At 47.0% G+C, this 26,796-nt stretch overlaps 1 protein-coding gene across 1 annotated transcript; it reads left to right on the forward strand.

Moving 5' to 3' along the window:
• The first annotated feature begins 1,861 nt into the window (after nucleotides 1-1,861).
• Nucleotides 1,862-19,889, forward strand: LOC123426449 (probable aldo-keto reductase 2). Its single transcript, XM_045110294.1, has 5 exons — nucleotides 1,862-2,242; nucleotides 2,336-2,536; nucleotides 8,055-8,227; nucleotides 8,319-8,421; nucleotides 19,258-19,889. The coding sequence occupies exons 1-5, from the start codon at nucleotides 2,015-2,017 to the stop codon at nucleotides 19,594-19,596; spliced, it is 1,044 nt and encodes a 347-aa protein (XP_044966229.1). The 5' UTR covers nucleotides 1,862-2,014; the 3' UTR covers nucleotides 19,597-19,889.
• Nucleotides 19,890-26,796: the final 6,907 nt, after the last annotated feature.

Genomic DNA, 26,796 nt, shown 5'->3' on the forward strand with positions numbered 1-26,796 from the left:
TACTTTGAAAAACTACACCATGATCATCAACAACAAGAACACCATGCTCACTGAGATCATACACAACAGGTGCTTGATATAAGATTGCAGCTAATTCATCTACTCTGTGATTGATGTTGCCCTCACTAACAAATCATGAACTCGTAGTTGTTGTTGCCCTCACTAACAAATTCAAAATTAATGAATCCTCATACTCCTTCTTCGGTTGTTGCAATTTGATGTTTCTTTCAATAAGGTCTAGTCCATGCTCTATGTGAGATCCAACAACAATATTCTTCATGTGGTACAATTCATCATTGAAATTAAATCCTAGTGATGTCAACAGTGCATAAATATTCAGAAATGTCACATCTAAGCTCCACATCTTCCTAGCCAGATTATGCGCAACATCAAATTGAATCCTTACATCCCATATAGCATCATCTAACCTACAAGCCAGGACAAAACTATTTTTTTCAGTTCTTTTAGAACAACACAAACCCTAGCCCTCTGATTTGAACATGACTTAAGAAAAAAAATGTAGGGACTTAAATAACTCCACCCGCTTCACTAGTCCACTCATGGCTTGTGGTGGGGTTGGCCACCCACATCTCAACGAGCCGCACCCATTGATCCATGGACATGGGCGCCTCCTCCTCTTCTTCATCGACGTCGGTGTAGTAGGTCGAACTGGAGACGTCTAAACCAACGTGGTCATCGCGCCCAGCCTCCCACGACACTGTCGCCGCCGGGGGTCGCCGCAGCCACCTGAGATCCTCGGGGACAGGGGATAGGGAGAGAGGGGAGACGAGAGCTAGGGCTCGGGCTCGGTCCGATCGAGCCCACTAAGACCGACCGCGTCTTAGTTAGCGCACCGGCACACGTCGATTCGCGAGCATGGCGCGTGACGGGTGGGCCCACAATGTCAGATACAACGTCAATATGTGGTTATACAGTGGTTAGTCCGTTTTGTAACGATTAGGCCCAATAATGGTACCGAACTGTGAGCAATATGATTAGTGGTAGTGACTCGTAACATGGCACCGAAGAGTGTAAGAGCATATCTAGCAGACCCCGTATAATGTCCCGACCCATAATAACCGTCAGAATATAGGTCCATGCGAAAAAGCTGTCAGATCAGACCCAGTATCGGGCCGCGGTCTGTAGTTTTTTTAAGGGGCACTGAAAACATCTCCGTCAAATCCATGAAAATAAGGATTTTGGAGGCAGCCCGAAGACGACCTTTATACGCGAACCACCGTTAGCAGGAGTTCAAGTGCCATCGGGAAATTCATGGTTTGCTCCCGTCCGTCCGTCCCCGATCATGCGTCGGCCGCCCGCCCCGGCCGTCGCGCCCGCTGACTGTCCGCCGCGCTGCTGGACGTGCCCGTGTGCGGCTCTCCTGACGAAGGAGCTAGCTAGCTTACTGAATCGATTCGATTCAAAGGGCGCTAGCTAGCTATCTAGCTAGGTGAATCGATACATTCCAACGGAGCTAGCTAGCTAGCTAGCTTTGGCTGAATTGATTTGAACGAGCTAGGTAGCTCTAGCTCGCGGAGGACTCCCGCCGCCGCCCGCCCCGCCCGTCTGCCGACAGCCGCTCGTCCGTCGAAGGTCGCCCCGCGTCTTCGTTGTCTGCTTATTCGGCGGTGGCCGCCGTGTCCTACGGTATGTGTCGATTTTAGATTGACGTGAGGAAGAGGACGAGAAGAAAAAAATAGGCTAAAATCGGTATATTCAAAGAATATTCTTTTTATTGGTTTACGGGGTCTAACTCTACCCCGGCCCACAAAATCGTTTTTCCGCAAAATGTAAACCCCTTTTACGGATCTGCGGGGTTTGGTAGAGATGCACTAATTGACTAAAGAAAAAAAACTGATACCGGCATTCCACCAACCTCAGAAGTGAGAACATCTCATACACTCGCACAAACAAACAATGGAAAGCTTCGAGAACGCCTAGCTGCTCCTCATTTACGTCAGAGCCAGACCAAAACTATTCACCCAACACCAGCGGGAGCACTACCTTGACGATCATGGCGACCGCTCCTGTCACGGTGGTGCCACGCGTGAAGCTGGGCTCCCAGGGGATGGAGGTCTCGGCGCAGGGCCTCGGCTGCATGGGTATGTCCGCCTTCTACGGCCCGCCCAAGCCGGAGCCAGACATGGTCGCGCTCATCCACCACGCCGTCGCCGCCGGCGTCACCCTGCTCGACTCCTCCGATATCTATGGGCCGCACACCAACGAGATCCTCCTCGGCAAGGTCGGCTATACTCTGCAAGCATGCTCAGATCTTCGATTCATGAGCGCGCACTAAAGGCGCTCGCCGCTCGATGTAATGCTCTGCTTGTGACAGGCGCTGCTAGGGGGCGTGAGGGAGAGGGTAGAGCTGGCCACCAAGTTCGGCATCTCTTTCGCCGACGGCAAGCGGGAGGTTCGCGGGGATCCGGCCTACGTGCGGGCGGCGTGCGAGGGCAGCCTCAAGCGGCTCGGCGTCAGCTGCATTGACCTTTACTACCAGCACCGCGTCGACACCAGGGTGCCTATCGAGGTCACGGTGAGTATCGTCTCTAACTACTCCCTCCGTCCGAGATTACTTGTAGTAAAAAATAAATAAAAATAAATGTATTTAGAATTTAAATACATCTAGATACATTTATTCTCATGACAAGTATTTTCAAACGGAAGGAGTAATATTTTCTTGGTCTGTTTTTGTTTTTGGAGTGTTTTTTTTAATATTTGTGGTGGTTATAGTTATGGATACGTACATACAATTGGAGAGAAGTCAAGTTTCTTAGAACAACAGAGAAGGGGTCGGTGTAGGCTGGTTTACCGTCTTAGGAATAAGCAACTCACGTTTACAGGGGGGCAAGGGCCAGCACATATACATGTGGTAAAAGACAAAAAAACTTCTTATACAATGGGGATATAAAGAAAAGAGGTTATACACATCTAACATCCCCCTCAAACTTATGGTGAATCAACAACACTGAGTTTGAAAAGAAAGAACCCATGTTGTGCTCGAGTATGTGCCTTCGTGAAGAAGCCTGTCAATTGTAACTCAGAGGGCAAATAGTGAAGAGCGAGAGTCTCATCTGCACAACAGCGCCCACAAAGTGGGCATCTACATCGATGTACTTGGTGAGCTCATGCTTCACCGGATCTCGCGCGATACTGAGTGCGCCTGTGTTGTTGGACAGTAAGGGAGTCGATGTAGTAGCAGACACATCAAAGTCCTCGAGTAACCATCGTAACCAGATCACCTCAGCCGTCAGTATAGCCATCGCACACAACTCAGCCTCGGTACTCGAGCGAGAAACTGCAGTCTATTTCTTGGTCTTTCAGGCGATAAGAGAGCCACCAAGAAAGACATAGCAAGCAGATAGCGAGCGGCGATCAGAGGGATCACTAGCACATGTAGCATCAGAGTAGGGCTGGAGCTCGAGTGAGCTGGAGCGTGGAAAGAAAATGCGATGAGAGATCGTGCCACGAAGGTATCGTAGAACACGGAGGAGGTGGCTATAGTGAGTGGGATTTGGAAGAAGATCACCGTCAGAATCACGAAGCTAAACGTTGAGCTCCATAGGAGTCACAAAAGTGCGCTCATCACCGAGAGCGGAGCGAGCAAGAAGATCCCGAATCTATTTTTCCTGGGGGTGAAGAAGCTATCAGGGGTCGAAGAAATCTCTATCTCAAGAAAATAGCAAAGGGGACCAAGATCAGACATGAGGAACTGGTCGCGAAGGCGGGCCTTGACAAAGGCAATGTAGTCGGAGTCATCACCAGTGATGATCATGTCATCAACATAGAGAAGGAGAAGAGTCTGACCATGAGGAGACGTGTGAACAAACAACGCAGGGTCATGATCACTGGGAGAGAAGCCCGCGATAGTCACCAGAGAGGCGAAACACTCAAACCAGGGTCGAGGGGCCTGTTTTAGACCATAGAGGGAGCGTCAAAGTCCGCAAACCATACCATTAGGAGCATGGTACCCCGGTGGTGGCTGCATATAAACCTCCTCGCGCAACTCACCATTGAGAAAAGCGTTTTGGGCGTCAAGTTGAGACACAGACCAATGAAGAACAGAAGCCACAACAAGGAGAGTGTGGACAGTGGTCATGTGGGCTACAGGAGCAAATGTCTCATCATAATCGCGTCCTTGCTCCTGCTGAAAACCACGAACCACAAGACGAGCTTTGTAGCGCTCAAGAGAACCATCAGAGTGAGTCTTAATCTTATAGACCCACTTGCAGGTGATGGGACGAACACAGGAGGGAAGGGAAACCAGATCCCAGGTGCCATTGTGCTCAAGGGCAGCAAGCTCCTCGGCCATCACAAGCTACCATTCAGGCTGAGCCATGGCAGCCCGATAAGAAGTGGGCTCAACCACAACAGAGAGACCATAACGGTCAGGAGAATAGCGATCAGGTGGGAGGCGAGGCCGAGCACGAAGGTTATGAGCCAGGGAGGCGTGAAGGGGGCGCTCTGGAAGTGGAGGGCGCGTCAGTAGGATCATCTTCACTACAAGGGCGGCGAGTGTAGTGGAGAGGAAAAGGAGAGACGGATGATGAGGGTGGGGAGGAGGATGGAGGAGAAGGAGAGATGGAGGATGATGGTGGGGAGAAGGACGGAGGGGAAGGTGGTGTCGGTGGTGGATGAGGAAGAGGGAGATGTGCCGGAGGAAGGGGGAGACATGAGGCACATAGGAGGGTGTATCAGGAAGAAGAAGAAAAGAAATATCGTCCACAGAAAAGCTCGAGGAGGAAGGGCAGTGGTAGTAAGAACGAGACTCATCGAAAGTCATATCACACGAAATGCGCAACCGACGACCAATAGGATCTCAACAACGATAGCCCTTGTGCTCATCACTATAGACAAGAAAAACACACTCGACCGACTGAGCAGTCAGTTTGGTGCGTTCTCGCGGGGCAAGAAGGACATAGCAGACACACCCAAACATATAAAGAGTTGAGTAGTCAGGAGAACGACAGTGAGACACTCCATAGGAATGCCACCCTGCAAGGCAACCGATGGCTGAATGTTGATGAAATAGGTGGATGCGGAGACGGCCTCAGCCCAAAAATGGGGTGGAAGGGAAGCTGCGATCATCAGCGCACGAGCCGTCTCAAGTAGATGACGATGCTTGCATTCCGCAACGCCATTCTGAGCATGGGCACCAGGACGTGAGAATTGGGCAAGAGTACCCTGTTCCGCAAGAAAGGCACGCAACATTTGGAAGATATACTCTCGATCCGAGTCAACACGAAAAATACGAATAAGCGTGGAAAACTGGGTGTGAACCATGGAGCAAATCGTTTGTATATAGAGAGAACCTTGCTACGAGATTTCATAAAGTATAACCAAGTGTAGCGAGAGAAATCATCAATAAACAAAACATAATAGCGATGACCACCTTTCAAATCAAAGGTAGCATGACCCCATACATTAGAATGAACTAAGTCAAAGGGACGCTGAGATACTGACTCACTAGTAGGATAAGGTAATTGAGTCTCTTTGCCAAGTCTACAACCATTACAATGTAAAGATACATCTCTAGAGACAGACCCTAAGACACCCTGACGCACCAACAACGACAAGCAGGAACAACATAGGTGACCAAGTCGATGATGCCACTACTGGAAGGTCGCAGAAGAGGAGGCAACAAGTGCATGAGAACTGGCAGAAGTGGTGGCAGCGAAAGGAACATGAAGCCAGTCAACCTCCCAAAGACCCTCCGACTCACGATGCCGAGGGCCAGCACCAACCAGAGCCTTGGTGCGAAGATCCTGAATAGAGCAAGAGTCGGTATCAAGAATTACACGACAACCAGAATCAGTAAGTTGGGCAGCGCACAAGAGGTTCATGGTAAGACGGGGAACATGAGAAACACCAGGAACATAAAAAGACGGAGTAGAAAGGATGCCACGACTAGCAACAAGAAGGGGTGTGCCATCGGCAGTGAGAACATTAACAGGCGAATCAAGAGGTTGAAGAAAAGACAACGCGGAAGAATCAGAAGACACCAGGAACAAAAAAGAAGCTCCAGAATCCAGAACCCACGAAGATGTACCTGACTGTGTAGGTGCCAATGGTGATGAAGGGGTGGGAGCGGTCACAGCAGCAGCGGAATCCGTCAATGAAGAGCCAGAGGAAGCCAGGAGGCGCTTGAGCCGGATAATGTCATGTTCAGTGAGTTATGGAGTCGAGGAAGATGCAGGACTTCCAGTGGAGGAAGAACGCCTCTCGTCTCACTGTTTCTGGCAACAATCAGACTCTGGGTGACCTGGCCTGGATCAGTAGCCACAGAATGTATCACGGTGCGACCGACCCTTCTCAGCATAAGCAGGGCGACCCATCCCCCCTGTGGGTGTGGGCAGGAGCGGTGGTGCAGTGGGACGAGCAGATGGCACAGGAGCTCGGACAGCCAACACAGAAGGAACTGCAAGCAACCCACCAGAACGAAGGCGGGTCTCCTCAGCGCGAAGCTCAGCAAGTACCTCTATGATAGGAACACGACCACGAGCAAGCAAGTGAGCACGCCGAGGCTCAAACTCAGAGCGGAGGCGAGATAAGAACTCATGGACACGCGGAAACTCCAAGTCGGACTGCATAGTCTTGGCAACAACGACAAGCTCCACAAACAACTGTCTGAAGAGAGTCAAGCTGGTATCAGTTGGCGGAACTCTGTGTGTAGAACTCATCAACAGAAGAGTCACCTTGCTGAAGAGCGTGCTCCTGACACACCACAGATAAGTAGAGAGCATCACCAGAGGGCTGATAGCGCTGACAGAGATAAGAGCACATTGCTGCAACAGTGCCGAGACCCATGAACTTTGAGGCAAACTGAGGGAGAACACTCGCAGGGAGAACAACAGCAGCCTGAGCATCATCATTGCATCACCGAGTATAAGCAGGCAGATCATCACGGTAGACAGAAAGAGCATCTGAATAAGCTGATACCTGTTGATTATAGGCATCGACCATAGCATCATCGAGAGCCTTGGCTGCATCCCGATCAGCCTGGGAAGCATCACCAGCCAGAACAGGCGGCACCGGCGGGGTAGGAGCCATGGGAGCAACAGTGCATGGCGGACATGGGAGCTCACCAGAGAGAACGCTCCACAACAGAAGACCGCGCATGTGGATACGCATGAAGCCCACAAACTCAGCATAGTCGGTGTCATCGAAGATCACCGAGCACCGAGAAACAACGACATAGCTTGAAGAAGACATGCTGATCTCCCTCTCTCTTTTTTTTTGGGATAGGGTCAGCCCGATCTGGATCAACCCCGAGCAGACCAGCGGCCGAGCAAGGCGGAAGCCGGCGACCCACGAGGCAGGCACCGGCGACCCACGAGGCAGGCAGGGAGTAGGACGGATGGCACCGGCGGCCGGGCTAGCACGCAGTAGCCGCAACAGCAGCAACCGCGGCGTCTGGCGAGGAAGGCAGCGGCAGCGCAGCCGGGCGAGGCTGAGCGAGGAGCAGTCGGCGGTGGCGGATCCTGGCGGGGCCGGGCGAGGAGCAGTCGACGACGACGGATTGCGGGCGGGGCCGGGCTTGGTGTGGTTGACGGCGGCAAATCCGGTCGGGGCCGGGCAAGTAGGGGGCCGGCAATAGAAACCGGGGCAGCCGGAGGAGGAGAGGACGGCCGAAGTGGCTAGGGGGGTGGCGGGACGGCCGGAGGAGCTAGCCAGCGACGGCAGCTAGCAGTGGCGGCGGCGGTGGAGGGAGAGAGCATGGAGCTGTAGCGTGCGGGAGGAGAACCTAAGCATCTGATATCATGTTAGAAATGAGCAACTAACATTCACAGGGGGCCCAAGGGCCAGTACATATACATGTGATAAAAGGCAAGAAAACTCCTTATACAATGGGGATATACAGAAAAGGGGCTATACACATCTAATACACCAGATGGTTGATGTCTTATGGCCGTCCTTTATGTGTACACACAACTGTAGGACTGGTCCTTCTGTTCTCATCCTTCTCCATTTAGAGCTCCTTTACTGTACCCCGAAATAAATAGGCATGCCTTTGTTTTTTATGTTGCCAACTAGTTTACTTGCCACCTTATTAGGTGGGGGAACTCAAGAAGCTTGTCGAAGAAGGAAAAATAAAATACATCGGATTATCTGAAGCATCTGCATCAACAATCAGGAGGGCTCATGCTGTTCATCCCGTCACTGCAGTTCAGATGGAGTGGTCACTGTGGTCTAGAGATGTCGAAGAAGACATAATTCCAACCTGCAGGTATTATACAAAAACCAGGGATCCAGGCCATTTTGTTTGTTCAAAGGTCGGGCACTTTATTTATCATAATCATTTTACTTGTAAATTTCAGAGAACTTGGAATTGGAATTGTTGCTTACAGCCCACTTGGTAGAGGATTCTTCTCTAAAGGAGCAAAATTGGTTGACTCACTATCAGATCAGGACTTCCGCAAGGTGACTTCCCATGACATTGTGGTTGCAACTTAGTTCTTCATTGTCATCAGATTTCTAAAATGTGCAACGATCAAAATATTATCCTTATGCATGATGGGAATGACCCTCATCCCCTTGATCCTATGGAAACTTTTTTAAAGCATTGTTTTGGAGATATGTCTAGTCAAACTCCAAAACTTGTGGTACTGATATCTTATTCGACAAATTGTCGATGTACCACTACAAAGGTAATTGTTAATGTATCACTTCCAACACGGTAATTCCTATGGTACATTGCAAAGATGTCAAATAGGACTACAAAGGTAATTGTTAATGTATCACTTCCAACACGGTAATTCCTATGGTACATTGCAAAGATGTCAAATAGGGTCAGTATATCACCCTCACTAGGCTAATGGGCCCATGCTAAAATGGGCATATTGCCTTTATAAGAAATGAACATGCTTTCAATAAGTTCAAACGACACACTTCTGTGGTTCAAATTTCTGAAAAGAAATTCTTGGGTGTATATTATTAGACGAATAACAAACCTGCAAATTTTAGACGAAAATATGTTATTTTGTGGTATATATAAAAAATAAATTAGGTATTACGACAGGTGTTTTTTCACGCTCTATTTATTTATTGATGATGTACAAACGGGCACTTTTTTCTTCAGAATTTGCAAGTCCACTATCAACATTTACTATTTTCTCCAGATTTTGAAAAATATTTTTTGAAGTGTTTTGTATTGACCTCATGCACAAGAGTTCATCCAAAAGTCCGAATAATGCAGAAGGGTGTGCATTATATTTCAACACCCCCTCACGCCTAGGCTGCTCCTAGCCTTGGACATGGGATCAATGTAGGCTGCAATTATTTTTATTTAAAAGTGTGTTTGTCTGGTCTTGCGCCGTCTTGGCCCTGATGGCATATTGAATTCGTGCACCAGCCAGCTCATACAAATTATGAACTGATGACAAATGGTGGATAAATATATTTCAACATTTTGTACCTTATCTTATTATTTTCCACCTTGGGGTAGTTTAGGTATCCCCTCAAAATATTGGGTGCCAATGATAAATTGACCCTGTTTCATCTCATTGCAAAGGCACCATGTCGGGACCTCGATCCTAAGCCATAGAGATCTAGTATGTAACACATTATATAGCTTTGCGGCCTCACGCACGGTACACAACGACTGCCATCTTACCTTGGCCGGACCGTTTGTGCCTTTTGGCTCACGTATATGATTATGTCGCTAGCATCCATATGTCAAAGAATCCGGATCGACATGACTAGTTATAGACCCAAGTGACACAACCGTACAGAGACATGCATACATAACCCAGCAATGCAGGTGTCGGTCATCAGCGTGTGTAGATGAGTCGTAGCAAGCTACATGGACTTCATTACACCGCGTGACATTTTCCCGTTGGGACAAACATATCAACAAAGAAGGATACATGCCGGTCAATCGATGTGTCCGGAACAGTAGCAAGCTACCAAGGCTCAGTGGAAACACAAAGAGACATTTCTCCGTAAAGAAGGCTACTGAAGGCATACAACTAGGTGTCGAATCCCAACATACAATGCATTTCAAAACATACACACAATATACACGATATGTCTAGATACAACATGTCATCACAACACAACTCTATGACTCAAACATTTATTAAAGACTCATAAGAGTCAATGTAGTGTGATATTACAAACAGGGGTCACATGACCCAACACTCAAGTCATACAAGCATCAAGCGGAAGCATAACATGTCTGGATACAAACATCTACTAAAGTGGTTGGAGGAGGCTGAAAATCTACATCGACCCTTCAAAAGGAGCCATAGCTCTGTCTGGGACTCCCAAGCTAATCCGATCAACGCCAAACCTCGTGTAGAAACCCTTAATGAGACTAAGGTCTCATCTGCAAAAACATAAATTAAGCAACCGTGAGTATAAAGGTACTCAACAAGACTTACATCAGAACTATCTACATATGCATCATTGTCAACAAAGGAGGATGTGGAGTTTATTGCAGCAAGCGAGCTTTGACTATTGGCTACCCTGTACTACGACTACAAGCAGTATCTTTGAGGTGGGATAGCGCACAAGAGTCCACATATTAACCAAATCAATACACCACTATGGATCCACTCCCGTCTCCCTACGAGAAGGCCATCCATAGCACTCACACTTATCTTGCGTGTTTTAGAGTATCCATTTAAAGTTGTGTATGTACCACATAATGTTTCCCAATAGTCCATATCCGAGGACGCGACTATTCGAACAGACTAATTCACCCTACAGGGGTATACTTCTTCACACACACTCTCACCATTTATCATCATATGCACGTCATGCATCTCGACAACCTTCAAGCGGAAGCACTGGCGTGGGTGTCGGCCACGACCGTTAACCAAGGAAGACCCTAGTCCAGGTTTATCGCCTATTTGAGACTGAACTCGCAAGGAAGTCCGGCCGAAGTTTCCTCTACGGCCTCAAACGATGTGTGCAGGGTTCCACAAGCCCACCATCTGGGTGCCACTTGGTACACCGTGCCACCGTGTATCTAACGCACTGAAGCCTACCCTGTCGGACAGAGCTAAACACGGTTGCCAATACTTTTCCTACAAACACCAGAAATTAGTTGCAACTCTTGGACAGAGATCAAGACGATTAATAAGCCGAGAGAGCTCGGAGTACCCGGAGCCCAATGTGTGGTAGTATCTTGTCTTGGATAACATACACATAACTCAGTTCTTAAGGATGGTCCCAATGAGACAAACCGCCGTGTACTCCTACATGGCCTCTCATCGCTATCTTTACCAAATCGGATTCACACACTTAACTCTCGCATAGTAGGACATGAACACAACCATTCCGATTCATTGTCTAGATAAATTAGACCCGACATAACTCTAAGCATAGCAGGTACAGTAAGCAAGCATGGATGAGTAAGCACAACAAGGCTCAAGCAGTTGCTACTCATGCTAAGTGGTTTTAACTATTTACTATGGTAAAGACAGGTCATGCAGAGGAATGGGTTCAACTACGAGACATGCAACAATTGAATCTTGATTGTCTTAATGCAATAAAAGATAGCAGGAGCGAGAAAGTGGGATTGTATCGAAATGCTCAAAGGGGGTTTGCTTGCCTGACAGTTCTGAAGATAATGATGGGTAACTAGTAATTTCAAATATTTTCCTACGCCATACAAGGATCTATCTATGGAGAAACCAACAACGAGCAAAGGGGTAGAGCATCTTCGTACCTTTGAAGATCGCTAAGCGGAAGCGTTGCTAGAATGCGGTTGATGGAGTCGTACTCGTAGTGATTCAGATCGCGGTCGATTCCGATCTATGCACCGAATGACGGTGCCTCCGCGTTCAACACACGTGCAACCCTGTGACGTCTCCAATGCCTTGATCCAGCATGGAGGGAGGAGAGGTTGAGGGAGAGCTTCGGCAGCACGACGGTGTGGTGACGGTGGAGCTGCATGGTAACTCCGACAGGGCTTCGCGAAGCGCTACTGAAAAGGATCGAGATGGACCTAGAGGGGGGGTGAATAGGTACAAATCCAAATTTTAATAATTACTTAGCAATTTTAGGCAAAAGTGCGGAATATGAGTGTAAGCCTAATAATTGCTATGACAAGGAGTAAGCTATTTAGAGTGAAGTAAGACAAGCGGTAAACAATAATCAAATACAAGTATGTAATAAGGATTAACACAAGTAGAGAGTTAGGGTTAGGAATAACCGTAATTCCAAGAGAGACAAGGATGTATCCCGATGTTCACTTCCTTGGAGGGAAGCTACGTCACCGTTAGAGGGGCGGATGTTACCACAAAGGCACACCAACGCCACGAAGGCTCACCCTATTCTCCCTTTGAGATAACTCCACGAAGGCGTTTCTCAACCACTAGTGGTAAGCCTTGAGGTGGCTTCCAAACCTTCACAAACTTTCCGGGGGATATCACAATGGTTTGATTCCTCTCCGAAGACTCCTACCGCCTAGGAGTCTCCAACCTCCAAGAGTAACAAGATCACGGGGATTGCTCAAAACTTGCTCAAATCACAAATCACTTTGGTGGGAAGGAGGAGAGGGAGACGATCTATCTTTTGATTGCAACAACACTCAAAGGGACTCACAAATGCTCTTGGGATCTAGGATTTGGTGTAGACAAGAGTGAGTGAGAGGAAAGGTGTTCTTGGGTGTATTCTAGCTGTGTTGAACACCCTTTCCCGAGGTGGGAGAAGAGTATATATAGTGGGGAGTGAAATCCAGCCGTTGGGGGCACTTTAAGTCACACAGGGTCCGGACGTCCGACAGTTGCCGGACGTCCGGGCATCCGCGAGGGGTCGGACGTCCGACAGGGGTCGGTCGTCCGAGGCCTGTAGATATGACTAAAAATACTGTGTATTGAACAGTGACCGGACGTCCGGAGAGGACCGGAATTCCGGGTTATTCGACTCAACTGCTACTGGTGGGTGGTTCCGGATTTCCGAAGAGGAACGGACGTCCGGCCCTCGGACGTCCGGAGGGAGCCGGAAATCCGAGTTATAGAACTCAACTTCTTCTGGTGGTAGGTTTTGGATTTCCCTCGGACGTACGGAGGGAGCCGGAAATCCGAGTTATAGAACTCAACTTCTACTGGTGCAGGGCTCCGGATTTCCGGGGCTGGTCGGACGTCCGGCCCTCGGATGTCCGGAGGGAGCCGGATTTCCGAGTTATATGACTCACAAACTTCTGGTGAAGGGCTGCGGATTTCCGAAGCCAGCCGGACGTCCGGCCCTCGGACGTCCGGAGGGAGCCGGATGTCCGAGGCAATAGAGCCTGTATTGATATAAGAAAAAAGTGGAGAATATGTGGAATTGGGTATGACAGTAAAGATGTGGTATATGAGCAAGTTCATCGCAAAACCTGTGATCCCCTCTTAATAGTGCGGGATCCCTATACTCAGTATCCGTAAACTCAAAGGACTAGTCTACATCATCTTTTCTTAATCCCGAGCCTTCTCGAAATATAAATCCCCAATCTTCTCAGACAACCTTTGGCACATAATTCTCAATCTACTAAAGTACTTGCCATCCTGAGATACACTCAACAAATAGGATTAGTTTCCTATGTATGTGTTGTCATTAACACCAAAAGACGATTAGGGGCATAGCATGCACTTTCAGCTACGGAGGACGAGGAGGAGGAAGGGTATGGCTGCGCCATGGAGAGATCAATTGTGTGTCTCAAAAAGGCCAAAACCTCAAGTATATATAGGAGGAGGGAGAGGGAGGGCTGCCTTGGCCCCTCCTCCAAGGAGGAGAGGTTCGGCCGAGCTAAGGGAGGAGTCCACCTCCCACAAGGGAGGTGGATCCCTTCCTTTTAAATCTCCTTTTGCCTTATCTCTTTATCCCTAGCCGCATGGGCCTTTAGGGAAGGCCTTGGCCAGCCCAATAAGGGCTGGTCCACCTCCTCTAACAGCCCGTGAAGTCCTTTGGTCGTCACATCCCTTTCGGGGGTCCTCTGGCACCCTCCCGGTACACTACCGATTGTTAGGAAAGCAACTTATCTTTATTGAAGACCCAAGGGGCATATATATATATTACACATGATTTGAGGTGCAAGGAAAGTAAACATAGACTAATAAGGACTCCTAGACTAATACTAATACTTCCTAACCCCCCCTCAAATGCAAAGCGTATGCAATAGCATTGCATTTGAAGAAGTGTAATACTAAAAAAAAGGATAATCCAAATCCGCGTCTTGAGAGTGTCGTCGTAGCATGAAGAGTCTTCAAAACTTGTCGAGTCGCCGAAGGAGATAACGAAGAGATGGCACATCAGAGGTAGACACCGCATCACTTGAAGATACAAGATAAGTATCAAGAGAAGATGGGTTGTCAAAAGAAGATGGCACATCAAGAGGAAGACACCGCATCACTTGAAGATACAAGATAAGTATCAAGAGAAGATGGGTTGTCAAAAGAAGATGGCACATCAAGAGAATAAAGCATTGCGCGGAAATCATAGTCCACGACAACCGTCGACGAAAGAAGCTCGGCGGATAAGACACGATGGACGTAGATCGACAATGCAAAAGAAGTCCAGAAAATCCTATAGAAAACAACAAGGGCAAATAGGCCACAAAAGTTGCATAGAAAGGATCAGGACCAAAGAAAGGCTGACGGATTAAGGTATGGTGGACTCGCATGGCATGAGAAAACACAAAATATCAACGGATTTGGTGGATGCAGCGGAATTATAGAAACTAAAAGAACTAAGAACAACGGGGACATGAGCACCACGTAGTAGCAGGGAACATCACCACATAGTATAGGAGGAAGCAGCTAGCAGCAGCACGTAGTAGCAGGGAACATCACCACATAGTATAGGAGGAAGCAGCTAGCAGCAGCACGTAGTCAGGCCAGCTTGCGACAGTAGACGGAGCAGCATGCCTGCAGCAGCAAAACGCAACCAGCCGCTAGCAGTAGTTGAAGGAAGAGCCGCACGCGGGCCATCCCGATCTGGCGCACGGGGGAGTGAACGCGGCGCAGTAGCCAACCAGGTCGAGCCAATCAGCCAGAGATTTGACCCATTGGGCGGATCGAGTCGGCAGCCTGCCATGCGGGCGATCATGGCTGGGCAGGCGCACGTCACGGGCGGATGGTCATCACGACCGCAAGTTACGGGCATCACCAGCTTGGATCTGGCGAGCGGAGATCCGGATCCAATCGGGATCGGGACAATCCTGGTCCAGCGGTAGGAGATAGGGAGTCCAGGAGCAGGGCCACCGTCCAGCGGCGCGAGCTGGAGCGGCGGGAGATGAGGCGGCGCGACCTGGAGCGGCTGGATCCAGGAGCTGCAGCGGGATCCGACGGGAGCAGGAAGAAGAAGCCTCTCGCCTCCCTCTGCAAGATCTGGAGCCAGCCTTGACTGCGGCGGCCCAATCTCCTGACCTGGAGAGAGCGTTGACCAGGAAGGACCTGGGCAGGGCGCGTGAAGGGGGAGGGAGAGCAGCGCGAGACGGCCAGAGGACGATGGCGGCATTGCCAGGGGAGGGCGTCCGGCCGAGAGGAGGTTGGTGGCGGCGCAAAATTGGATCTGCACGAGTTGCGCGTGCGAAAAAATAACCTAGGGCTCTAATACCATGTTAGGAAAGCAACTTATCTTTATTGAAGACCCAAGGGGCATATATATATATTACACATGACTTGAGGTGCAAGGAAAGTAAACATAGACTAATAAGGACTCCTAGACTAATACTAATACTTCCTAACACCGATGAGCCTGAAACTTTTCCGGTGACCAAAACAGGACTTTCTATATATCAATCTTTACCTCCGGACCATTCCGGAGCTCCTCGTGACGTCCGGGATCTCATCCGGGACTCTGAACAACCTTCTATAACCACGTGCATTATTTCCCTATAACCCTAGCGTCATCGAACCTTAAGTGTGCAGACCCTACGGATTCGGGAGACATGCAGACATGACCGAGACATCTCTCCAGTTAATAACCAACAACGGGGTCTGGATATCCATGTTGGTTCCCACATGTTCCACGATGATCTCATCGGATGAACCATGATGTTGGGGATTCAATCAATCCCATATGCAATTCCCTTTGTCTATCGGTATGATACTCGCCCGAGATTCGATCGTCGGTATCCCTATACCTTGTTCAATCTCGTTAGCAGCAAGTCTCTTTACTCGTTCCGTAACACATCATCCGTGGCTAACTCCTTAGTCACACTGAGCTCAATATGATGATGAATTACCGAGTGGGCCCAGAGATACCTCTCCGTCACACGGAATGACAAATCCCAGTCTCGATTCGCACAACCCAACAAACACTTTCGGAGATACCCGTAGTGCACCTTTATAATCACCCAGTTACGTTGTGACGTTTGATACATCCAAAGCACTCCTACGGTATCCGGGAGTTGCACAATCTCATGGTCTAAGGAAATGATACTTGACACTAGAAAAGCTTTAGCAGACGAACAACGCGATCTAGTGTTACGATTAGGATTGGGTCTTGTCTATCACATCATTCCTCAATGATGTGATCCCGTTATCAGTGACATCCAATGTCCATGATCAGGAAACCATGATCATCTATTGATCAACGAGCTAGCCAACTAGAGGCTCACTAGGGACACATTGTGGTCTATATATTCTCACATGTATTACGGTTTTCGATTAATACAATTATAGCATGAATAGTAGACAATTATCATGAAATAGGAAATATAATAATAACCAATTTATTATTGCCTCTAGGGCATATTTCCCATAGATAACACTTCTCTTCATTAATGTCAATGATAACAACGTCAGAACCATCTACCGAGGGAGAACAGCCACCGCCAAACAAGAGGGAACAACATTCAATTCATGCAATGCACAACTAGATGGATGATATGTCATGTTAAAACATTTAATTGACCTAATGCAATAGATAGCCATATTAAGTGAAGTGGAATTCAAATATATATTAAATTCCAACTCCAAATGTTATTTCATAAATTGTCCTAGTCATGATTTGTCCTAAACAGTGATGTTAACTTGTTCAAACATGAATGAACATGGCATAAACAGATTCCTTGCACTTTTGTGATAATTTTTCATACATAAATTATTTTCATTGGAGTTATAGATTATTTTCTATGAATTTTAGAAGTTTAGGTTATTTTATGGAATTAAATAAATCTAGAAATGGATTATTGTGTCATCCCTGCGTCGTGCTGGCGTCAGCAAGTCAATAGGACCGGTCAGATCAAATCTGACGTGTGGGGTCCACAGTGGCTCAGCTTTAATTAAAAGGGTTGAATTTTAAACAAGGGATTAATTAGCCCGTGGGGTCCAGTGTCAGTGGCACAGTTAATTAACATGATTTAAACTATTTAATTAACTCATTAGGCTAACTAACTCAGGGGCTGGCCCACCTGTCACTGACCCAGAGAGGTCAAACCTCTGGTCAGCGGGGTCAAAGCCACCGGCGGCTCAACGCCGGAGACATCAAACACGGCGGAGGTCGTCGGATTTCACCGTACGGTGACCAATTAGACGGCAGCGACTACGGTTGGAGTCCTGGGCTTGCGCGCATCTGATGGAGCCATCAGTTTGAGCCGGGGGGGGGGGGGGGTCTAAAACGACGGCGGTGAGGAGCTCAGCGGCGGCGAGCTTCAGGAATGGTCGGGTTCGACGGTAGGGTGTACGGGGTCTCCTGATCCTGATGGCAACGGCTGGGGTGAGGGAGGCGATGACACAGCGAAGCAGGAGCTGGCACGGGTCACCCACCGTGCTCGCCTTCTCCTCTGCCTACTGGCAAAGGTGGAAGACGACCGTGCCCCTGGGCTGGCCGTTTCTGCAACAGGTAAAGCCCAGGTGGGCTTTCTTCCATTATTTCTATTTCTTTCTGTTTTCTGCAATTTGTTCTGGTTTGTTTAAAATATCAAAACATATTATAAAATCCTGAAAATTGGCATGTGGATATAATGGACAAAACCCAAGTCACACATGGATTTTGAGAATTATTGAATCCATATTCTGTTTAATATAAATATAAATCCAATGCAATTAATTTTTGGATTAAATCAGATGCCCAAATTAAATATTTCTGTTATTCTAAAATATTGGTTTGCATTTTAACTCTTGCCGGAATAATTTCTCAGAATATGAGGAACATTTTCTTGGGCTTGTTTGAAGCAATTTTTATCCTCGTCATTTTGACAAAATTATTTCCGAGGCTTGTTAGTTCCTCAATTCAATTTCATTTGAATTCAACATGATGCATGAATAATGATGCACTTAAGTACACCAATTCTAGGACTGTGACACATCACAACAATTACCATGCCTGCATTGATTCACATTGCATACATCTACAAGGGTACATTGACCAAATGTATTTGTATTGGATATATGTGTTAGACCTGCACTTGGTTTGTGTGGCATGTCCTGCATGTATGCATGGTACTCTACCATCACGGTCTATTCTCTACTCTCTACGAGCACTAGCGCATCATTTGTTGTGATATACACTTTTAGGATAGTGTTGTCTCTTTTTAAGGTTACCTCATGTAATCAATTTACTCTTCCCTCATTTTTTTTTGAAAAAATAATACTCTAGTTATTCGTGATCAATGAAATGCAACAGAGTGGTAAGTGTTAGTAGCCTACTACATGGTATTAGTGTGTCCGCTCTTGTACTCTGTCACTAACATGATCGCTCTTTTGTTCCCCTTGGCACTTCTGCCTCCCTATCTGTCATCTTCCCCAGGAGCAGTAGCTGTCACTCTATTGACGGCCTTGCGTTGTGCCGAAAGTTTTGGTAACTGGCCGGTATTTTTTGCTATCGGTCAGTTACTGGCCTTACTGGTGTGCCCCAGTAAATGGTCACACCAGAGAGGTGGAAAATGCCGTTTTGACTGTTCATGCAAATTCAACGAATTTTCTCAACTAGCATTTGAACTTGTAAATGGTCAGACCAGAGAGGGGGGGGGGGGGGGGGGGGGGAATGCCGTTTTGACTGTTCATGCAAATTCGACAATTTTTGTCAACTAGCATTTGAACTTGTAAAGCTGCTGGTAACAAAGTACTCCCTCCGTTCCAAAATAAGTGTTTTGAGCTTAGTACAAATTTGTACTAAAGCTAGTATAAAGTTGAGACACTTATTTTGGGACGGAGGGAGTATATCATAATAAAAGTGCTGCGAGGACCATATCATTGTCTAAAATGACAGTGTTTTGTGAACTGGCATGAGTGTACATACAGAGTTGTCCATTTCTCCTATATAGCGGAAGTGCAACTTCCACTACCAGTTTGATCTTGTACTGACAATTTTACACTTCTACAGCATTTACCTAGATTTCAACCAGAGAGTCTCGAGAAGAATGCCCAGATATTTGAGCGTGTTGACGTGATGGCTACAAGGAAAGGATGCACACCATCACAACTTGCCTTGGCTTGGGTTCACCACCAGGGAAGCGATGTTTGCCCCATACCTGGCACAACAAAAATCGAAAATTTCAACCAAAATGTGGGAGCACTAGCTGTGAAACTCACACCAGAGGAAATGGCTGAACTCGAGTCTTATGCCGCTGCAGGTGATGTTCAGGGTGACAGGTACCCTCCAATGGTTAGTACCTGGAAGGAGTCTGAGACCCCTCCATTGTCATCTTGGAAAGCTGAGTAGGCAGTTTCATCTCCTCAACAAACTACAGTATTATGCATGAATATGAACTGAGCTGTGATGTGTGTATTTTATGCTTGGTTGCCGATTTACCCCCGCTTAAAACAATGTCATTGTTACCAAGGCTTCGGTATTTTATTGAACAACAAAAGCTTAATATGTGGGCAAAACGAATAACCCTGTTTAAATTATGTAATTAAACCGTGGGCCGAGTAGGTGAAGAGGCCAACGGTGGTTACCATAGATGGCTCAGCCTTTACATGGCCAAACAATCCAGTTTGGAAGATTGGACCGAAGACTGCCTTTATGCTGCTAGCCTCAATGCATGTTTTGTTTGGTTCCGGGGCACTGTAATGTATGTACTTATTGTTTATGTTTATCCTCTTGACCGTAGAATCACCCTGGGTGTGTTTGATTGCCTGCATCAAACCCGACGTAGCTCAGTGGCGGAGTTAGAACTTCTATGAAACCTGGGCAAACTTGAGCATAAAGTTTCTTGTCTCGAAATCAAAATTGAGATCGACGGATCTGGAGGTGTAGGCCTAAACTTGAGGGGCAACAACTTGTCCAGGGAAACGCAACCCACGCCCAACCCCCACATCGTCCTTCCCGAGTCGACTTGATCGACGGTGAATCCAGGCCCGCTTAAGGCCTCCTTCCCCTTGACCCCCCTCCCCTCGATCTTATCTGGATCTGGGTGGGTTGGTGCTCGGCCCATGGCTGCGGTCGGGCGACGACGAGCTGGTCCGGGGGGCTGCAGCTGTGATAATAAAGGTGATGGCCCTCGTGCTTCTCTCGCATCATGCTAACATCCTACATGATCGATCTTCCTCGATCTGTTCATCGACGTGTTTCGAAACTATTGCTTGAGATCTTGCCCAAGATATCTGGATCGAATAGAATTCGATCGTGCAAGTCCATTTGAGCCTAGGAGGTTCCATGAGGATGTGACGAGAAGCTCTGCTCTTCGTTGACACCATGAAACGTGTCGGGTTCTCGATTTCTACGGTGAAGATAGTTGTGGAGAAGGTCATGATGGCTAAGATCGGAGGATCAATTATACGAACATGGCCTTCGAGGCGATGGAATCAGCTAGGTGTTGGATATTTCTCAGGAGCAACAATGTCAAGTGGGGGACAACACCGAAATAATTCATTTTGCATGGTGCTCCTCGGGTCTCGTGCCAGGAATTTCAGGATGAAAACCTAAGACCTGGCCTTCACTGGTTGTGTTTGGCAATTGCCTTGTTGGAAGAATTGCTTTGAGAGCTCGGACTTCCTCAGGGTAAAAACCTAAGATCTTGGATCGGCCAACGTGGACGTTTCTGCACTGTTTTCTTCTTGAAGGCGTTGCTTTTGGAGACCTTTTATGTTTTACGGATGATGTATTTGGCGGTCGTTTGTGTGCGGCTGCCAGAGACCTTTTATGTTTTATGACGCTCGTGCACTGTTTCCTTTCATTTTATTTTCAAAAATGCTAGACCTACGTACATCCTACTTAAGGCTACGTAAACTTTTCATCTCTAACAAATCAGCCCCCTGATTTCAACCGAGGTGGGGCCCAACCACTAATGCTGATCCAATTAATGACCTACACATCAGCCTTTACGTAAAATGCTCACGTAAGTTTACGTGGATGTAGCATTGCTGTTTTATTTTATCCTTTGGTTGTGTGCATTCTGGATACCTTTCCGATATCTTGTAGGTGCAAAAGTTGGATGTAATTATTATCTTTATGATATTAATATATTCCTTTTTTATAAGTACTCGAATCCGTAAACCACCGTGCCGAAGAAGTCCGGAGATCGCTCGACATAAGCTTGGGTGACGAAGTGGAATGGAGCGATTAGGGTTTGGTTCGAGAAACTGATGAAATCAAATATATGTGTGGTCGGGTGAACAACGTGGCCAGGTCATATGTGGCGAACGTGCCCAAGCCTTCCCATATCCGTGTCATATTTAGATTAAATATGAAAAATGCTGGTCAGCCCGGATATTTGAGACGGTTTGAGGGGTTCGTATGTAGTTAATGGGACGCTTAGTAGGCCTAATCAAGTAGCCCATTGTTTATCACATAAGTGCAAAGTCAGAAAAGCCTTGAGAGAGTCGTGGAAACAAAGTTTCATGACATGGATGTGAAGGTTTGTGAGTTGACAACTATAGTCAAACAACTTCAGCATGAAGTTGACTCAGTGGAGATACCATGCTTACAAGATGAAGATGAAGATGATGATGATGAGGAGGAGGAAGAGTCTCCTCCTCCCACTACTACTCAGTTCAGCACCAGGCCTAGGTCAGTTGTTGTCCTTGCTCAGGAGATAAGACAAACATCTTCAGCACAAGCTTCAGCACCTTCAGCACCAGCTCCAGCTCAAGCTCCTTTAGTATCAACTCCTCCAGCTCCAGGACATTCAACAGAAGCCTTCACGGACGCTCTTCTGTCGACGGAAGATTCAACACCTTCAGCACCAGCTCCAGCTCAAGCTCCTTTAGTATCAACTCCTCCAGCTCCAGGACATTCAGCAGAAGCCTTCACGGACACTCTTTTGTCGACTCCGTCATCAGCTGCCCAGAGAGACGAGTAGTTCTATACTTTTAAACTTTTTGGTAACTTGTTGCCAAAGGGGGAGAAATGTATAGATCATAGACTTCATGTGAGAGAGAGATTTTGACCTTATTTGCTCTCATTTGGTTTTAAAATCTTTGGTCTTTTGGATGACTTTATCCTATCTGTGTTATTGATCATACACTTTATTTTTTTGATGCCACACTATTATCTTTTAGCTATCCTTGTGATGATCACTGACTTATCTTGTTGGTGCCATGTGTATTGTTATTCATTCCTATTTTGTTTACGCACCACCGAGAAGTATGTGACATGGAAGAGTGACACATGATCCTAATCGATTGTGCATTTGCATTCAAACGCAAATTTTAAATAATGCACAAATTTAGGGGGGGGGCTCTTGCTTTTCACATACTTCTCAAAGCGTCGATGCTAATCATTGATTATATTTGTTGTCGAAGCTTTGATCTATATGTTGTCATCAATTACCAAAAAGGGGGAGATTGAAAGCACAATTGCTCCCTCGGGTGGTTTAGATAATTAATCACACCATATGTATCATTGGACTAATATGTTTTCCAAGAATATTTCAGAAAAAGTTCAAAAGATGCTATGGCTTAAGGTTTATGTGGAGATGCCCCTAGATGCAAGAAAGGAATAATATTGGCTCAAGCTTCAAGCTAGAAGACTCTTCATTTTATACTTGTGAGAAATCACTTTTGAGTCCATAGGAAATCCAATACTATTAAAAGGGGGTGAGGTAGTAAAATGAATTGGCTGCTCAAATGCTCAAAGTTAGCCACCAAAACACTCAGTCATTTTTCCCACATATCCACTCTGTCAAGTTCCACATTCACAAATTCGGTGTCACCAACATTCCCATATAGGATCCATCGAGTTTAACCTCAGATAGAAACCCTAGTCATTCCCACCAAATCGGTGCAACTGAAACCAAGTCGGTGCTACCGAGTTCAGTTGACCAGCATTCTGTTGCCAAGATACACAAAATCGGAATTTCCGAGTTTGAGTATCGATGCAACCGAGTTTGGCCATCTGACCGTTAGTCACCTTTTCGGTGCCACCGAGTTTCATATATCGGTCTCACCGAGATTCAAAAGTTCACACCTTTGTGCTATTCGGTACCACCGAGGTTTCAACTTTGGTGTCACCGAGTTTGCTCTTTTGTGTGTAACGGTTGGATTTTGGTTGCTGCCTATATATACCCCTTCACCCACCTTTCATTCGTGAGAAGCACTCAGAACACACACTTCATTGCCAGATCCATTTTCTGAGAGAGAACCACCTACTCATGTGTTGAGACCAAGATATTCCAATCCAATCATTTGAAACTTGATCTCTAGCCTCCCCAAACAGCTTTCCACCAAATCAATCTCTCCTACCCATGCATATTCTATGAGAGAGTGATTTGTATTGATGAGACTATCTTTAGAAGCACAAGAGCAAGGACTTCATTGATCTACCACATCTATTACCTTTTGGAGGGTGGTGCCTCCTAGATTGGTTAGGTGTCGCTTGGGAGCCTCCTACTTCGTGTTGTGGAGTTGAACCAAGATTTTTGTAAGGGCAAGGAGATCATCTACTTCGTGAAGATCTACCGTGAGTAAGGCTAATCCTCCGTGGACGGAAGCCGTGGTGGAATAGACAAGGCCGCTTCTTTGTGGACCCTCCGTGGGTGGAGCCCTTAATGGACTCTCGTAGCCGTTACCCTCCATGGGTTGAAGTCTCCACGAACATGGACGTACGATAGCGCCACCTATTGGAACCATGCCAAAAATCGTTGTGGGAACCTCATGCGTTTGATCTCCCTACCTTGCACCTCTACTTTACACTTGCATGTTTTACTTTCCGATGCTATACTATTAGACTTGCATGTGTAGGGTGTACTTGACCTGCTATAACTGTCATAGGTGCTTCTCAAGTGGAATTGGGAAAAGGCAAAAAAAATATCTTATCAAGTAGTCTAATCACCCCCCTCTAGACATACTTTTGATCCTACACTTTTCCCCTTTGATAACAACAACAACTATGCAGAACTGGCACTTCTCATGTTTGCAACATGCAATTATACTTTTGTTTGAGTTTCTATGGTACTTGAAATTTCTTGCGTGTGTAATGTGCAAGCTCAACAATGCTTCTTTGAATTGCTGCTCATTCTTAAAGCACATGTACAGACACAACTGTTGATTTGGTTGCTCAAGTTTGTCATTATACCATATCCTAGGTTTTCTTTTCTTGTCCCTACTCTTCTTGCATTTTTTAGGACAAATGCTGGTGCCTCATGTCCATCATCCTCACTGTCAAATAGCAGACCATGATCTTCTTCATCTGATGAAGGAATGAAATCAGGTTTCACCTCCTCTAAAACACTAGAGTGTGACCTAGTGGTGGGACTTTTCCTAACTTATAGCTTCTATCTCTTCCTTGCAGATTGTTGCATGGGTGGTTCTTGTGGTGCAACAACATTCACCTGCTCCTCCTCCTCCTCCTCAAACAAATCCTCAACCTCAGTGTCACCCTCATAATGTAAGTGTTCCTCTTCTCATTCTTCATATGAAGCTTCATCAATAATGTGCTGCTTTAGGTAAAAGGGTTGTTATCACTATCATATGCAATGTCCTCATCACTACTATTTTATCCATCCTCGCCCTCTTCTTCAAACATAGCTTTCAACTTTCCCTTCGTGTCATTTCTACTCTCTTATGTGCACATAGCACTATGTTGAGTAAGCTGAACTGTTCTCCTGCTGTTGTTGCCCTTACTTTGAAAAACTACACCATGATCATCAACAACAAGAACACCATGCTCACTGAGATCATACACAACAGGTGCTTGATATAAGATTGCAGCTAATTCATCTACTCTGTGATTGATGTTGCCCTCACTAACAAATCATGAACTCGTAGTTGTTGTTGCCCTCACTAACAAATTCAAAATTAATGAATCCTCATACTCCTTCTTCGGTTGTTGCAATTTGATGTTTCTTTCAATAAGGTCTAGTCCATGCTCTATGTGAGATCCAACAACAATATTCTTCATGTGGTACAATTCATCATTGAAATTAAATCCTAGTGATGTCAACAGTGCATAAATATTCAGAAATGTCACATCTAAGCTCCACATCTTCCTAGCCAGATTATGCGCAACATCAAATTGAATCCTTACATCCCATATAGCATCATCTAACCTACAAGCCAGGACAAAACTATTTTTTTCAGTTCTTTTAGAACAACACAAACCCTAGCCCTCTGATTTGAACATGACTTAAGAAAAAAAATGTAGGGACTTAAATAACTCCACCCGCTTCACTAGTCCACTCATGGCTTGTGGTGGGGTTGGCCACCCACATCTCAACGAGCCGCACCCATTGATCCATGGACATGGGCGCCTCCTCCTCTTCTTCATCGACGTCGGTGTAGTAGGTCGAACTGGAGACGTCTAAACCAACGTGGTCATCGCGCCCAGCCTCCCACGACACTGTCGCCGCCGGGGGTCGCCGCAGCCACCTGAGATCCTCGGGGACAGGGGATAGGGAGAGAGGGGAGACGAGAGCTAGGGCTCGGGCTCGGTCCGATCGAGCCCACTAAGACCGACCGCGTCTTAGTTAGCGCACCGGCACACGTCGATTCGCGAGCATGGCGCGTGACGGGTGGGCCCACAATGTCAGATACAACGTCAATATGTGGTTATACAGTGGTTAGTCCGTTTTGTAACGATTAGGCCCAATAATGGTACCGAACTGTGAGCAATATGATTAGTGGTAGTGACTCGTAACATGGCACCGAAGAGTGTAAGAGCATATCTAGCAGACCCCGTATAATGTCCCGACCCATAATAACCGTCAGAATATAGGTCCATGCGAAAAAGCTGTCAGATCAGACCCAGTATCGGGCCGCGGTCTGTAGTTTTTTTAAGGGGCACTGAAAACATCTCCGTCAAATCCATGAAAATAAGGATTTTGGAGGCAGCCCGAAGACGACCTTTATACGCGAACCACCGTTAGCAGGAGTTCAAGTGCCATCGGGAAATTCATGGTTTGCTCCCGTCCGTCCGTCCCCGATCATGCGTCGGCCGCCCGCCCCGGCCGTCGCGCCCGCTGACTGTCCGCCGCGCTGCTGGACGTGCCCGTGTGCGGCTCTCCTGACGAAGGAGCTAGCTAGCTTACTGAATCGATTCGATTCAAAGGACGCTAGCTAGCTATCTAGCTAGGTGAATCGATACATTCCAACGGAGCTAGCTAGCTAGCTAGCTTTGGCTGAATTGATTTGAACGAGCTAGGTAGCTCTAGCTCGCGGAGGACTCCCGCCGCCGCCCGCCCCGCCCGTCTGCCGACAGCCGCTCGTCCGTCGAAGGTCGCCCCGCGTCTTCGTTGTCTGCTTATTCGGCGGTGGCCGCCGTGTCCTACGGTATGTGTCGATTTTAGATTGACGTGAGGAAGAGGACGAGAAGAAAAAAATAGGCTAAAATCGGTATATTCAAAGAATATTCTTTTTATTGGTTTACGGGGTCTAACTCTACCCCGGCCCACAAAATCGTTTTTCCGCAAAATGTAAACCCCTTTTACGGATCTGCGGGGTTTGGTAGAGATGCACTAATTGACTAAAGAAAAAAAACTGATAC

Source organism: Hordeum vulgare, chromosome 2H (genome assembly GCF_904849725.1).
Source record: "Hordeum vulgare subsp. vulgare chromosome 2H, MorexV3_pseudomolecules_assembly, whole genome shotgun sequence".
NCBI lineage: Eukaryota > Viridiplantae > Streptophyta > Magnoliopsida > Poales > Poaceae > Hordeum > Hordeum vulgare.